This window comes from Mesoplodon densirostris, chromosome 1 (assembly GCF_025265405.1).
Source record: "Mesoplodon densirostris isolate mMesDen1 chromosome 1, mMesDen1 primary haplotype, whole genome shotgun sequence".
Classification (NCBI taxonomy): domain Eukaryota; kingdom Metazoa; phylum Chordata; class Mammalia; order Artiodactyla; family Ziphiidae; genus Mesoplodon; species Mesoplodon densirostris.
In genome coordinates, this window is record NC_082661.1 from 204,021,337 (window position 1) to 204,039,070 (window position 17,734).

General features: G+C 38.0%; 1 protein-coding gene across 2 annotated transcripts in view; it reads right to left on the reverse strand.

Annotated features, from left to right (window-relative positions):
- Nucleotides 1–17,734, reverse strand: part of PDGFC (platelet derived growth factor C) — a 211,266-nt gene that overhangs the window by 39,904 nt on the left and 153,628 nt on the right. For both annotated transcript variants that reach the window (XM_060114551.1, XM_060114547.1), the window contains one exon: nt 15,363–15,543. In XM_060114551.1, coding sequence (XP_059970534.1) covers nt 15,363–15,543 — 181 coding nt within the window. The remainder of the gene's footprint in view (nt 1–15,362; nt 15,544–17,734) is intronic.

The following is a 17,734-nucleotide window of genomic DNA, read 5'->3' on the forward strand; positions in this document are numbered from 1 at the left end:
TTTTTTTTTTTTTTTTTGCGGTACGCGGGCCTCTTACTGCTGTGGTCTCTCCTGTTGCGGAGCGCAGGCTCAGCGGCCATGGCTCACGGGCCCAGCCGCTCCGTGGCATGTGGGATCTTCCCGGACCGGGGCACAAACCCGTGTCCCCTGCATCGGCAGGCGGACTCTCAACCACTGCGCCACCAGGGAAGCCCTAATCAAATGTCCTTTTAGCTTTTATTTCTAAAGGTCTTTTCATATAGCACTTTCATGTAATACCTACTACGGTGTTGTGTATTTTCAGTCAAAAATTTCTTCTTGAGGTCGGTGGGCTGTAACAGTGTCACTTGCTAAGTTGTGATATTGTTCTATGTACGGTCATGCAGGAAGCTACCCTTGGGGAAAACCAGGTGAAGGGTGTACAGGACCTTTCTTACAGATGAATGTCAATTTACAATTATCTCAAAATAAAATGTTAAAAAAGTTCTTATTGAGCAAAAGTTGATTAGGGGATATCACGTACTATGGTTGAAATTCATGGTTTGACTATCATTTTTTCCTGTTTATTTGCTCTGAACCTTAGACAAGCTGCATTCTTTCTGGGCATCCTTCCTCACAGGTAAAATGGGAATCATTTCCCATAGTTATTTTAAAGAATAAATGAGGGAATTCCCTGGTGGTCCAGTGGTTAGGACTCGGTGCTTTCACTGCTGGGGTCTGGCTTCCACCCCTGGTTGGGGAACTAAGATCCCTCAAGCTATGGTGCACAGCCAAAAAAAAAAGAAACGAGATGAAATATATCAAGAATCCAATACATTAGCAGATGTTACAGAAATGGTTCGTACTACGATTATTCATGTTGGTAGACTGGAGTTTTTTAAATCAGCTTGATAAAAAATTACAGTTAAAATACGAAATTCCATTTATCTTCAAGTCAAATGACTGAACCCTTTTACTTAAGCTAAATTGCCACACCTCACAATATAAAGAAGTGAAAACCAGATGCATGAGGGCCCCAACGGAAGGTCCGAGGCGATGCTTTCAAAGAGTTAAATTTCCTTAAATTGCTCAAGCGTGGAATGATGCCACACCATTTATGCCATTTATGGCAAACCAGGGGCAACAGTGAAGGCTTTTTATGTAACAAGGAATTTTATTGGAAGAGAAAACATCACCTGAGGATAAACAAAAAGCATGATCCCAAGATTTGGGGAGACCAATTTAAATATGCAGTATGAACGGACAATTCCCAATCAGTATCATCACCATTATAGACTTCAGTCAAATGTACACTTCTTGACATCGAGTCACAAAATATGAAACTTTTTTTGGAGTTCCACGAGGTGACTGAGCAGCATGCAAACATTAAATTCAGGGCAAAGTCAGTTCCCTGCAGAAACCAAGTCTGAAAGGGATCCCCCAACTTTAAAACAAAACACTGCAGGCCTGGGTGGATTCGGGAGTTTTTTATTACTTTAACCAGTAATGGGATTAGAATACCACAGAGCATCACTCATCATATTCCAAAAAGAAAGGAAAATATTTCTGTCAGAATGTTTGAGATGACTTCTAAAGAATCTTATCCAAAAGATGTGTCATATATTTTCACATTGCCTCTCTCGAGCCCTGGAAGTCAAGTTTTGGCATGCAGTGTCTTTCTGTTTCTGGAACAATTCTGTGTATTTCACTGGTCTTCTCCTAAAACTACTAATTATACTTAATGCTATTTCATTAACTTATACCCGGCGGGAAAATGTCTTTTTCTTCAAGCTGTATCAGAATGTTATTCTTCTGGAAAAAGGCATTTCCTCTTTAGCGACCGTGTGAAATTTAAAAGCACAATTTCAGAGACAGTATTAAGACACTTGCACAGGCTGACCTGGAGCTATCCACGCTTACTTCCTATTCCTATCTCAGATTTTATTTTAGAGTCTTAAGATAATTGCCACTTCAGTGCCTTTTCTATTATTCTTCCAAAGGAAAAAAAATAAAGTTTTAAATACACACCTTAGCTTTCTTAAGCAAACCTGCTTTGGGAGTACTTAAAATAATTCATATAGTATTTTAAGGCAGATGACAACCTTAATCCAGCTTCTGAATAACTACCTGCAGTGGAAAAACACAGGGAAACGTACGAGGCAGGTATTTCCGTAATAGTGGAAGTTTTACTTCCACTAAAGTAAAGTAAATAGTGTTAGTTTTACTCACACTAAAACAAAAGCTGCCTTACTTTTTAAAAAAACTTTTTATGTTATATTGGAGTATAGTTGATTAAAAATGTTGTGTTAGTTTCAGGTGTACAGCAAAGTGATTCAGTCATACATATATATGTATCTATTCTTTTTCAAATTATTTTCTCATTTAGCTTATTACAGAATATTGAGCAGAGGTCCCCGTGCTATACAGTAGGTCCCATTTTAAATATAGCAGTGTGTACAGTGTGTACTTCAATTTATCTTATTGAAGTATAGCTGATTTACAATGTTGTGTTAATTCCTGTCGTACAGGAAAGTGATTCAGTTATGCACATATATTCATTCTTCTTCATATTCTTTTCCATTATCATTTAAAAACTGACTCACTTCTCTAAAGTGGAAATACATAGGCAGATGCAGGACCTCTGTTCTGGGGCCAAGACACCAAGACATTTAGGTGCCTGAATTTCCTCTCTGTTCACCGGGGCTTTGGTGGCCTCCAAGTAGCCACCCGGCAGACAGCTGCGAAATGGCATGCCCTATGCATATTAGTGCTTACATGAGCGTTTCCTCTTCTATTCATTTCAAATCTTACCAAACGTCTGCTGTATTTCAGACACTGTGCACAAACTGCAAAATTTCAAACTAAAAATGCTTGGGTCTTTTTTATTTCAGTGGGATTCACTGAGTAGGTGCTTCATAGGAGACTTTCAGTGGCGTCTCGTTCACCTTGTTATGCTTGTTTTCCAACTTTATTTTCCTATTTCTTTGTATCAATTTTAGCCTTCAATGTTTCCTTCATGATGAAATCCTGAAAAATTCTTTGGAGCTGAAAAGATTGCTAGGGTACTTACAGGCAACTGTAATTTTTCAATAGCAATTGAATTTGATGGGTAAGTGAAATTATTAACTCCATCGGCATTTTTACCTTTTTTTTTTGTAACATTGCCTTTACTTTGAAAGTGACTTTTAAGGGAGCTTATATGTCTTGTTTTCATTTTAAAGGTAAGTGTGTGGAGAAAGTACAATAACCCTCAATATTGATTACCACTATCATTTTTACAACATTGGCAAATTCTAATTTAGTTCACCAGCTTCTCAAAGTTCCTAAACAAGCCATGACATTGAAATCAGCAGAAATAAAACTTAGGTGTTTTAACGGGAATACATTTGCTCTTCCCTCCTCAGTGATCTTCCTAATATATTTCCCAAACCAGCGCAGAAGCAGCCTGGTTTTAACTAGAGTGAGGAAAACCCCATTTAACATCCTCACTTCTCTGAGTCATAATCTGTAATGTAAAGTGGTGGTACTACCGCAGTATGGGGATTCAATGACATAAAAGCGCCCATCAAGCCATCAACATGTGTTCATTCTCTTCTGCCTGATTCAACTCCTCCCAAGATGACATCCTTGAGCACCTCCTTTCCAAAATATGTTTAAAATATACTTGACTTTCAAAAATTAACTTCTGCACAGGGAACTACACTTGATATTTCATAAGAATAAGGGAAAAGAATCTGAAAAAGGATACACCCACACACACACACACACGTATAACTGAATCACTGCGCTGTACACCTGAAACTAGCACGACATCGTAAATCAACTATACTTCAATTTAAAAAAATCAACCTCTTCAGAAGTACATAACACTAATCACACTGACCCTTTAGTTTTGTTTTAAGACTGTCAGAGGATGTAAAAATTGAAGGTTATATGATATATAAAATCAGGTTCATGTGGCTTTAAAGTAATCTTCAATAAATAACAATACAAGTATGTCATCTTAGTTAAAGGAACAGGTAAAAATTTTAAAGTTCTGGGTTTAATGTTTGAAGCATTCAAATACTTTAATAGCATAACTCAAAAAAGTGAATATTTGAAGACTCTTCTTCATGATAGCATTTTCTCAAATGTATGGATCCTATGAGCTGTTTGGTTAAAACTGACACGTATAAAGAATGAATCACGTCTTCTTTATCCATTCATCTCTCATTGGACATTTAGGTTGCTTCCATGTCCTGGCTACTGTAAATAGTGCTGCAATGAATACTGGGGTACACGTGTCCTTTTGAATTATGATTTTCTCAGGGTATATGTTCAGTAGTGGGATTGCTGGATCGTATGGTAGTTCTATTTTTAGTTTTTTAAGGAACCTCCATACTGTTCTCCATAGCGGCTGTATCAATTTACATTCCCACCAACAGGGCAAGAGGGTTCCCTTTTCTCCACACCCTATCCAGCATTTATGGTTTGTAGATTTTTTGATGATGGCCATTCTGACCGGTGTGAGGTGATACCTCATTTCTCTAATAATTAGTGATGTTGAGTACTTTTTCATGTGCCTCTTGGCCATCTGTATGTGTTCTTTGGAGAAATGTCTATTTAGGACGAATTGGGCAATTAGGATTGACGTATATACACTACCATGTGTAAAACAGACAGCTAGTGGGAACCTGCTGTATAGTGCAGGAGGCTCAGCTCGGTGCTCTGTGATGACCTAGATGGGTGGGATGGTGGGGGGATGGAGATCCAAGAGGGAGGGGATATGTATATACATATAGCTGATTCACTTCATTATACAGCAGAAACTAACACAACATTGTAAAGCAATTATACTCCAATTAAAAAAAGAAAAAGAATGAATCACGGTTGGTGTCCTAGTGGTTACTACTAGACAGGACACTAATACTGAAACATAGTTCAGGAAAAGTTAAATATCTGAACAAGTCCTCTCTGCCTGTCCAACTTAAAAAGGTAAACATAATATTAGCATAATCATGCAAAGCATCTTCTACATGGGCTTATTTTATCTGGCCTGGGAGGATAACCGAGAATCGTTCTGTAATAGGGAAGAAGATATCTGACTCCATATTGGATCTGTTTCTTTTACTTTAATCTTTGTATTTTGTTGCTTTTGCTACAAGTTAAGAATGCTTACAGCCTGAAATATACAGGACAGCCCATTCTCAAGGCTCTGACCTTTAAGGGTATAACACTTTTCATTCATCTGAGACAAAAAGTTGCAAAACAGAGAATAACATTCATCTTGTCAGAGGCTTATAGAAACATCATGACCTGACCTACATGGACAGCTGCAAGAACAAAGGAGGCTGCTACCAAGAAGCCTGCAACAACCGACCACGCCCCTCCCTGACCTGGCCTTTAAAATGCTTTGCTGAAACCCTTGGGGGAGTTCGGGGACTTTTGGGCACCAGCCACCCGTCTCCTTGCATGGCCCTGCAATAAACTTTTCTCTGCTCCAAACACCAATGTTTTGGTTTGCTTTGTCTCACTGTGCATTGGGCCCAAACACTTGTGTTTGGTAACAATTCCTGAAAGCCAATTACAGAGCATGGCACCTGGCACACAGTGTGTCCTCCATAGTGTGCAGAGTTTCTGAATATTTTCTTAAGCAAATAACAACTTAGTCTTTAATAAGGACATTGCTATATAAAATAAAAGAAAAAATGAAAAGATGGTGATTTCAGCTCTGTTCTAAAGGTATTTTTTAAGTGCCTAATCATTAAGGCCAAAGAAAATTGGAAAGGAGCCTACTGCGGTAACATTCTGAAACCAACATGCAGGTGGATGTGTAGTACTTGCAGTGGTGGGTCTGCAGGAGACAAAGCCAAGAAGCAACCTGACTGACACAGAAGAACCATGCAAAAGCTCTGGTATGGGGGGCGTCAGGTCCCTATGGGCGTGGTAACAACAGGGAGGCTGCATGTAGGGGGATGAGTTGGAGATCTCAAAGATGTCAGACACCCCAGAAAGACTTCCCCACTGGGGCAGAGAGGGACATATTCCCTGCTCGGACTTGTACCCTGAACAGGATAAAACTGAGCATTTATGGCCTGGGGAACCCAAGCATAGAAGGGAGCAGCAAAGTTATTCTGAATGTGGGGTGAGGAGGAGGCTGAATAAAAACCTTTATACTTAACGCTGTTGACTCTCAGCTCTGAGTCCGTAGAGCTGGGAGCCAGGATTACACCCTCAGCTAAGAGGCAAGGAGAATCTGGGGGTTTTCAAGGAACTGACCCACCTTTACTTACAGGACAGTCAACACTCTCATCAGCAAGCCCATCACATGCACAGAATGTCCAGTCAGCTTCGAAGGGGTCAACTCACATTCTAGACTGAGTTAAGAACTTAAGTTTGAGGGTTAAATCAAGGCATTTTCAGTTATGCGAGGTCACAAAACCTTTCTCTGTGATACTCCTTTTTCTCAGTAAATTCATGGGGGTTTTACTCCCTTCCCAAATAAGGAAGTAAACTAAGAGAGAAGAAGACAAAATATGGTACAAACAAGGGATCTAATTCAGGACAACCGCAAAGGGGATGCTCAGGGCAGGGATGGAGGGAGACCCCAAGGATGATGGCTGTGCAGCAGGTAAAGGTCAACCAGCCCAGAGGGGAGCAGACAGTTTCTGCAGGGATTTCTTCCCAAAGATGAAATGATTAGGAAACCTAATGCATCTGACTGCACTGAGAGGAGATTCACACAATCTGAGGAATGATTGGGGGATGAATCAGTGATAAATACACAGAAAGCTCAGCAAACCGCAAAATGACCCAAGTCTAGGGAGAATAAAACAAAACAGAGGGCAGGAAAGGAAATGTAGTCACAGCATACTTCATGGCTCAGCTGTGAGAAATGGCTGCGCGGCCACCAGGAGGCACGGGGTGCATTTGGATCTTGATATAATTAGGATCTAATGGAGGATGGGGGGATGGATAGGAAGGGGTCTGTGAAGGCAGGAGAGTGAAAAAGAGTGAAGGTCTCACCTCCCAGAGCGTGACATCAATGACGTCCACAGACAATTCTTAAAACCAAAGAAGCCAGAAGTAGCGACAAAAGACTTTTTGACCTGAAGGTCTGAAGGTCAATTCTAAGAGCATCAGTTAAAAGAACCAGAAGTACCTGCCGCCAAAGGACAACAGTCGGGACAGAGGAAGGGGGCAGCAGGTGGCAACTGCTATGTCTGTAACTAGCCTAAGAAAAAGAGTCGCCTTTCAAAGCTATGTGCAGGTGTAACTCTGAGAAAAATTAAAATTACATGTTAAAAAAACATAGTGAGGAGAATGAAAGAACACTTCTTGATGGCTAGAACTGTCTTGTTTTACTGACAGTGGCTCATCACACCCATCACAACCAACAACAAAAGAATACGTTGTCTGGAATGGTGCCTCACTGCTGGACCTTGGCCACCTGTGAATTACCAGACAAGCTGGTGTTGACCAAGAAAAGACGGCGGGTGGTCACGTATCCTAGTTCCATGGGGAACAAACACTGACAATTGACAGAATGGATAGGTTTTAATCTACAGCTTAGAAAAGTCGGTACAATAAATGCAAGTACTGCAAACTGAAATCATAAAAAAGTAAAATAAAATTCTCACTGGAATAATTTGAAAAAAAATCTGAAATCTATCCATCTAAAAGTAAGTCCCACTCTTTTCTGCAGTCCTGAAAAATAGAGAATGCATGGGCATGTTAGCTATAAAATATACAAGCAGGGTCTCCAATCTGTTCCATAAAATATTCATGCTAGTTTGAATATAAAAAAATATTTCCCCAGCATCTCTATTAAAACTCTCTGTATCCTGCTCAGTTTATAGTTTAGAGAAATTTCTTCCCCCTAATTCAATGTGAGAATGTCTTGGAGCATAATATAGAAGCACATTTGATGAAAATGCAGATAACTGGGCACCACTCCAGAACTAGAGAGTCATAATCTCTGACATCTGAAAACATACATTTTAATAAGCTCTTGAGAGGTATTTATCATACAGTTGTTATCGAATTTATACTAGGTAACTCCCAGGGTTTTTGTTTGCTTGTTTAGTTTTTTTCTCTTTAATCTAAGAGTTATGACATCCTCTGCTCTCAACAATTGCCTCTCTTCCTTCTCAAAATCTTTCCAAACCACTTATACGACACACTGACACACTGTATTTGTATAGGTATACAGTATGTATCTCTTCTCCAGAACAAGTGAGGTTCTTAGAAACATAGGGCAATACCATATACACCTCTGAATTTTCCCATAACAAAATACCTCATCACATGTTCAACAAATGTTGAAAGAATTAACAGGAACATGGATGGGGATATTGAAGAAAAAGTATTTCTTTTATCATTTTAAATTGTAACAAACTTATTTCTAGAGAGCAGTTCTCTCCATTGGGTTTAGGTTGCTGTATTAACCCTAAACTTCCAAAACTTTGTGGCTTTTGATGTAAAATATGAACCAAACTTCAAACTTTTAATTCACCTAAATTCTAATTTACAGCCCACTTGCACATCGACTTAAAATGATCTGCCTGCCTTTTACCATTCCCGTAGTTGTAACAACTGCCTTTTTCTTTCCAACTACAAATCATTCTATCTGTGAAATTCCTTCTTAGATAGCTAGGAATTAAATGGAACAAAAAGAATCAGCAGAAATGGAAGACAGCCCATGCCCTTCACATGAAAGGGAGCTCTGTGTCCATGGAGTAGAGGGTGGGTAGAAAAATATATTTAACAGCTCTTAGGCAAGTAAGAGTTTAGTCTTGCAGCAATTGTATAATTTCTTTGATGCAAGAAAATACTGTCACCTCAAGACTCCCTGCATAAATATACAAGTACATTGTATATTTTAATAAAATTCAAATCATTCCAACGTGTTTCAGACTCCAGTATAGACATACTATACTTGAAATACTTCCTCTATTCTCTGCTAGAGAAAAAATTCTAAGAACACATTTTTTCCCTTAATTCTGTCTTAAGGTAAATAGAATTTTATTCTGAAAGGTTTAAACCTAATTCTTCCTTGTTCAAATCGGTTTAATACAATAACATAGGAATGCAATGCAGTTTGTTACAAAGATTTACGATTTTTAAAAATCCTGAATACATTCTGACATTATTTTCCTAAGGCATTTGTGTTAGGATAGTGTTCTAAGTAGTTTTATCCCAGCCCCGCTGCTCTTTTCCCAAAGAAAGTGAACCAATGAATTTGATGCCTTGTTTGAGAGTTAGCTGGAATTTTTCCTAACCTGAACATAAAAGCAAATCTGGCCTTCTGGTGAGACATTCCTTGACAAGATAGTAACAGTGATAAACCTACTGGCATATCCAGAAGGGAAGGAAACCCCCCCGCCCCCCCCCCCCGTCCTTTCTGCCCCGGAGCCAATGTTCACTGCGCTGCTTTGTTCTCTGCATCCTGCATAATTAATAACTCTTTGGCGATCAGTCATGCATTCCTCAATGGCACCTCGGGCTTCCAGTGTCCTCTGAGCCTGCCCCATGGAAGCCCCTGCTACTGCACGGCCGCCCATTCACTCCCCACACGTGCTTCACAAGAAGGCCACTCAGGAGAACACACGGTGGTGTCACAAAGTGGCCGCCATACTTCTCTCTCTCTCTCTCTCTCTCTCTCTCTCTCTCTCTCTCTCTCTCTCTCTCTCTCTCTCATATTTTCCTCTCCAGGTATGATTTTACTAATAAGAATAAAAAAATACGTGCTATCCAACAGGTGCCAGCGAGTATACATATTGAAAAAGCAACACAGGGAACTAGATTCAATATTCTGTGATAAACCATAATGGAAAAGAATATATTAAAAAACTATACATATGTGTGTGTAACTGAATCACTTTGCTGTAGGGCAGTAATTAACACAACATTGTAAATCAACTGTATGTCAATTAAAAATGTAAAAAGATTAAAAAACTAATTTTGGATATTTAAAAAAAGAAACATTAAAATCATACAAATAATAGAACAAATGTGGAAGTAACTTAGATGAGCTGCACGGGATTGTTGGGTATTAAAGGAGCCTTCAGTTCATTCAGCCCCGCACTCTCCCCTTTTCAGGCAATAAAGTAAAGAAGATCAAAATACATGGAGTCAAGTGGTATGGTAGCGCTAATGTCCATTTCTTTTCATCTAAACTGATCCAGTCATTAAACTGAAAATGAGAGCAAATAAATTGTTGAAAATATTGTTACTACTTCTGATCAGAAAGCTTAAATTAAAGCTGAATAAAAATATAATATTCAATAAAACCATCCTGAAAGAAAGTGGCAATAATCACCCTTCAAAATGTTAACCAGTTTGGAGAAAAAGAAAATCCTCAAATCTTATAACCATTTAAAAAAATATGGATTACAAGTAATATTACACTCAAGAAGAAGAGTTCTCTATATAAAGAATAAAACCACTAAAAATATCAGATCTGGATTTGTGCAGTTTATCTCAAAAATAGGTATGGTTTTGTGAAGTAACTGCCTGACAAAAATATGCAGTATATTTTACATTAAGGCTGAGATTTTTTAAAAAATAAAACACTTTTAACGACGTTTTTTGATATGAGAAAAGATGTTGTTATTCAGCCTTTGTAGCTTCTTAACGTTTTAAAATAATGGTGCTTATACTACAGTATGCAGGGTGAAACACACATACTCTATTATAAATTACTCCAAAATTAAACAAGAAATTTTCTTTTCTTTCTAAGAGATCTGAAATGTGTGCTGGCACTCACTGTGTGTGGCCTCCAAACAGAAACAGGCTTGCACTGTTTTATTTCAGTTTTGCTTCATTTCTTCCCAAACAATCTCTCACTGCTAATCTACCAGGCCTTTTTTTCCCTCTTCTAGCATAAAGGAAACAAAAATCAAAGACATTATTAACTCCTTATGCCCCATCAGAAAGCTGGATATATATTGTTTGGCGTCCATTTGCCTGGATTTCTTTTCCATTATGTATTAATGGAGCATGATTGGGGAATATACATTTCCATAAATAATTCTTGAAAACAGCATGAAAATTCTATAAGTTTTAATTGATGTAGTCAATCTGGTACTACTTTTTTAAAAGCTACAAAGAACTAGCTCTAATTTCAGGTAAACATCCTATGCTGCGTTTTCTTTCTAAACTAACAGTCTATAATATCAACTTAAAAGAGCAAAATGGAAAGATAAATGTTATTCATGTCTTAGTCTAAGGTACCTGGGAATCAAGAAAATGGTACTGAAAACATAATATTACAAAGGAAAGCATATCTCTATATAAAACACATATGAACTATATTAGATCAGCATCACTTTGTCCGAAATAGTAAGGGATCCCTTGTTTAACTATACGCTCTCTCATTCACTGGTGGAGGGAAAAAGAGTGGGTAAATCATCTTTCAAAGGTGAACCCAATTTTTAATGGCAACACGAGTAACAAAAACTGTTTCTGAGAATTTTAACTAATGCATTAAAACTCTCCTGCTAAGATGTATGGTAATCAGAACCACAGAGTCTTAAAGCTTGACTGAAATAAATATTCATTCAAGCTCCCAAAGAGGGGTACGGAGTTCACTCTCTTATTTGTAAAATATAAAGGATATTAAAATAAACTTTCTCTATAATGGTCCCAGAAAAAAATGTGATTAAACTCAACATTTTTTTCTATGTGTCGATAGATGCAAAATATTCGTTCTGATCGTTATAAAAAAGCAGGTAAGGATGATTAGACCCATCAATGCGTATGATGTCATAAGTAGGCACTAATTTCTTTACCCCACGGGGGTGCTCCAGTCCCCAACAACAACAAGAAAAAGAAGGAAAGAAAAGAAAAGATTCCAGTTCCATTCTTTCTTTAAGGAGGGCAAGAATGTATCCTTGGCCATACAGCCTAATACACCAGGACCAGGAGAGTATGTCACATCATTACTGCGATTCTTCAGTTTTCTGGTTTATGAATCATCACTACTCTGTCACATACAGTAAGTGAGATAGCTCCATGGGGGGTTCATACCCCCCCACAGGGGTGATGGCAGATGAGGTAACACTGAACAGCTGCACAGCGACAAACCTCAAGGCAGGAAGTTCACAGTCCACTCAGGGCCTGTGCTGAATAGCATTTTATCATTACAAAATTAAGAAGCCATCGGGCCAGTGGCCCCTCAGTCCTACTGTGCAGCAGGGGGTTTGCAGTCAGGGAGACCATGGCCTCTGGGGAGCTGGGTGTGTTAATTATGAAGTTCATCTCTGGGGAAAAAAGAAAAAAAAAAAAGTGTGAGCGAGGATCCAGGGGCTTGGAGGGGCACTTGCCCCTGAGCAAATGCTGCAGAACTTTAAAGCCTCCTCTCCAAAAGGCAAATTTTCTTCCCTGAGGCTTTCCTTCGCTGGTGCACAGATAAGACTGATGGATGATGCCCTGCTGGCAGGGATGCTGGGGGAGAGGGTCAGGCAGGGAGGGGTGCCTTTGAGCAATGTACACTGATAATTCAGGACACTCTGGGAGGCTAGAGAGCAAAATCACTCACCGATTTTCATTCACCAACTTGGGGCAGCTGTTGAGAGCAGAATGAGTGTGGGCTGCACGGAGAGAGCCACGGCTACATGGGATCAGGGCAAAGGGTAAGTGAGGGAATGGCAGGTAAACTGTCAAAGTAAACTCACACCCTGAAGAGTCAAAGCTTGTGAGACAGTACAACTCATGTATCAGTGATCACTCCAGAAAGCCATCTGGCAAGATTAAAATCACCAGGTCACACGTGTTAAGCAAGGCATGAACCTACTGTCCTCTTCTCTTGCTTCTTCTGGCCCCAGCCTGACGGTTTCCTAAGGATAATGCAAACTGTTTCCCCAGGCAGCCATCACAGGGCAACTAGTTACTAAGAAGTTAGTTACCAAGAAAGACACGTTCAACAGAGCTCAAGAGAGTGTCAATCCAAAGTCCATATTGACAATTTATCCAACTATTTCAGTAATGATCTAAAAACAACTTAATTTTGATGATGCAAACAGAAATACCCTCTTCACCCAAAGTCTCCCAGATGCAGTTTCTGGTTTTAGTCACAGTGAATCCCTGGTAAAAGGTCAAACCCAGGGGGCAGGGTCTTTCCCAGTCCAGAGGATGGGTGGTACTTACAGCAGATCCTTATGGGTCTTTATCTCATCTCCAGGCTCAGGAATCTGACACACACATACATATGGAAACACAAGTGTCAGTGAATCCACTGTTAGTTAAGCTGGGGTGACTGAGTTGTATGGTCAACTCAGTATTCAACTACTTATTGAAAAACTATAATGGGGCCAGAACTAAGCAAGGCACTGTACATTTCCTGTGTTTTTGTCTTTACATATTTTATTTCTTCCACACCACTCCGTGGGTTATACAACCAGACAACCTATGAGACCATAAAATCAGAGGAAGGCAACACTTGGTGTCAGCATATATATGTTTTTGTTTTCATGTCTTATTCTGTGGGATGATGATAGATTGCTATTAATATAATGTGAAGACACTAGTTCATTTAAAATACTGTACAAATAGCTTCTCAGTTTCAAGTTTATTTTTGTCACAGGTTTGGGATAAATCAAACCTTTGCTATGATACAAGACCTACCATTATGTTTTACAGTAAAATTTGATTGTTTCATATTTAAATATTTAAGAACATTAGATGTGCTAAATCCAAACTGGAAAATATGGACTGTATAACTTTGTGAAAGTGTAGCTTGGGTTCCCAAGGGCATTTTAGGCTTAAAACAAATATTAAACTCATAAATTCTGTGAAGCAGCATACTGTGAAAGGGTGATAAACAGATTCTTAGTGACTTCATTCAAGCAAATAGTCACAGTATCAAAACGTTTTTAAATAAGTTCATCCTTGTCTAATATTAACACTTTTCTAGGTGAAATTATTAAATTATATTAAATTTAAATAAAAAATGTTAAAGTTAAATTAAGAAAAAATTTGGAAATTAACAAAGGACGTGGTAGAGAATCTATACTGTGCAAAGTATTTCATAATGGAATAGAGATACAAATATCTCAAATAATCTATATCAGGAAATTGATCAAGATTCACAATGTAAATTCACAGCATATTTTAGAGGTACCTCTCTTAACTTCAATTGTACACAGTAAATGATTCTGTTAATAAATAAATAAATTATCCTTTTTCCAACTTCAGTTTATATTCTGTTGTTTCTTTTCAGCTGTATCTCAAACAATGCTTAAATTTCATAATTTAGTCAGTTGCTTAAATACTATTCCACGGAATTGAGTTTGGGCAATCAAAAAAAGGGAAATTCCTGCTTAATGTTATAATATGAATAATATATAATTATTCACAATGTTTAAAAATTATTATATAATAAAATATAATATAATATTATAATAATATAATATATGAATAATGTATAATCATTCATAATATTTATGTTAATGTATAATTATTCATGATATTAATATAATATATAATTACCATAATTATATATTCTAATTGTAATTATAATAATTATATAATAATATATAAAGTTAAATATTAATCCCATATTTTCTAATTGGCCTCATGAATTGTTAGTGTGCTGGATGCATTATTTTTATACGTGGTTAGAATATACATGTTAATTAATGCATGTAGCCCACACCATTTCATGTTCCCAGTGTGCATACTGATGTGCTAAATCTGTCAAAATCATTAATGATATCAATTTTGTATTCTTTTAAATGGTGATACTCATCATATTTGAAAAGTATGCTAGGTGACATCATATTTGTATAAATAGTTCTGAATTACCATTTTAAGCAGAATGTGATAAACAGCCAGAAGGTTTTCAATATTTTTGTTGCAGTGCAACAAATAGATACAAATGTTTGAAATAATACATAAAATAAAGGGAATAAACAATTGCAATACAAATAAAAATATATTTCCTAAATTCCTGTGAGAATTTCAAAACTTCCTCTTTGGGGTACAAAGGCCATAATATTATTTAATCAGGACAGATATTAAGATAAATAGGAAAACTGAGATAACTACTTTTTAAAATATATTTTACTAAAACACTGATTTGAAAAGAGTAGTTAATAAGTTTACCTTTCCCCCCAAAAAAGATAAAATGACACATCTAAAAAATCAACTTTTGGTGGGTACAGAAAGGAAAGATAACACATTAATGGGGGAAAAATTAAAACATCACATAAAAGCGTGGACTTTTAAGGTGATAGAGACACTAATAATCTATAGTGAATAAATTATAGTTATAGTGATAACCATAGTGACATTTATGAAAAAAAAATCAAGCTAAGGAAAGGTTTTTGGTTCTTGATTTTCCTAAATCTCTTGTGTAAAAGGAGAAAAAGAAGTGACTAAACAACTGATCCAGATACAGAAGGGCATCTCTAAGTGGTACTTACTGGCATGACAATGTTGTAGTGGATGCAGAACCCAGGTTCCGAAGGAAAATATTCATCAGACACAAACCGTATCCTGATCTGATTGCCTTTAGAAATCTGCTTTCCCGGCACAGTGCCAGACCCACACCAGCGCCCTAATACGGCTCCATCGCTGGGTTCCTCAACCTCTACAAAATCATACCTGCAAGAGACCAAGACAAAAGAGACATCAAACCATGGTCTGTTATTTTAGGAATTCAAAGTCCATGTCCATGGAGACAATGAGTCCCTGCAGACCACAGGTGTGAGTTCATCCCAAATTTAACTGCATAAATAGAATAAAATCTTCTAAAGAAGAGACACAACTGAAAATGCATTCCCAATTAAAGAAATACAAGTCTTCTATTCTAAGCCCTCCAGTTTTACTGGTAACGAACTTCAAATTCATTTAAAGAGCCATGTCAAAACTTAAATATTTTGTACAGAGTGACCATATCTGACATTCATGAATTATTCAATTTAATCTCCATTTGGATATGACAGTTTTGCTCCAATCTTAATTTCCATGATCACTGCCCATCCCTTTCCGGCACTCACTCTTTCACCCCAGTCAGGCTCCTTGGCCCCCTTTCCTCATCTGTGTTCCAAGATTTTCTAGAGCCACTTTTTTATAGACACGTCCTCCAAATCTCACTCTGTACTGTGCTGCCGCTGTGAGACCTTTCTGGCTGTTCTCAGCTCACCGCCATCTTTCTCTTCCTGATAAACACATACTTTTAACTACGTCTATGCAAGTGATCCATTTTGTTAGCTAGGCTGTTAAACCCTTGAAGAAAGGAATCAATTCTTACATACTTCTGGTTTACACTGTGCTACACACAGTATCTTAAACCCATGGAATGAATGCTTAATACTTTTCTAACCAATGTTAACTTGGGCTTGAAAGTTTCAATAAGTGGCACTCATGGAGAGCAGGGCTGCCCCTTAAGAGAATTGTGAGAAATGTGTAGGGGCATTTTACATTGTCTCAATGATGGGGGGTGGTTGAAGAGGGAAAGGTCCGTGGACACCCAACATGGGACAGTCCCAAAAATGGGTGTTTGCTCCACGCCCTCCAGGCCTTTCAAACAGTTCGCTGGACACTCACGTAGGCAATATTTCTGCTATCGTCCATCTGAGTCTGGAAGATAATACTGTCACATAGAAACACAAATATGTTTTGCAGATTTAGTTTAAGCCAAATTTTCTAGAAGTAGAACTATCACGTTAAGTTGAAGGAAGTTTCTATACTTTGGAACAACAGCTACTACTTTGGAAAATCAAATCACTAATAGGAACATTGCTTATACTCTTTGCATCACAGTGAAAACCAGAAAACATACCCATTTACTCTGAGTCTGCTGCTAAAAATGTACAAACATCTGACTACTTCATTTTCCGCTTCTTGTAATGGTGCATGTGTATTTTAATATAAATTACTGTTATTATTTCAGCTTTACAGAGCATGTAGGCCATTATATTTATTTTTTAAACAACTGCACATATAAATAGATGATCGCTGTTATGAATTGCGTTTCACAATAGTAAAGAGGACATGGCCAAACTTTTCTTAAGGGAGGTCTGACATGGATGAAAACAACTGGTTGATTTTTTTTAAAATCTAAATTCAGTAGATACCAGACAACTAAAATTAATATACCTTGTACAGTATTGAATTTACAGAAGAAAAAAAACTGATGAAAAAGCACAAAGTGCATAATGAACCAATTGTACTTATGCATCTTTGTCCTCAAGCAGTAGCCAGAACTCTCCTATGATGTGTAACTTAACCTGTTCCAGCCTCGTTTTTCTAGTCCTTAAAATGAGGAGAATGCTACCTGACTCACTGGGATGTTTTAAGAGAGGGAAGGCTGGGCAGCACACGCGCGGCGCCTAGACGTCGCTGGCACAGAGCTCCCACTCAACAGTTTGCCCTTTCTCTCTACCCAGCACCCCTTTGCCCCCGCCCGGCACCTACTTTAATGTGACCCTGCGAGTGTGAAAGCAACAAATAAGAAAACCCAGATACCAGAGGAGAGCATAGTTCTGCTCGATCACGCCACTAGCCTGGGTGATAAGTTATAAATGCACAAGGCAGCCGGTACAAACTTCCCAGGAGTCTTGCTGTGAAAGGGACCAGGAAGAGGGGTGGGGGTAGGAGGATTTGGGTAAAACAGACTGAGTGGTTATTTCAGACATTACGTGGTATAAAAGTTGATAACTAACATTTTAAATCAAAGAATAATTTTTATACCGAGATTGTTTACACGTGGAACAAAGTTGCTTTTCACAGAGTATGTCTGTTCTGTGTTTAGGAGGTGAAGCTATCTGATATGGGTTACCATCAGGACTAG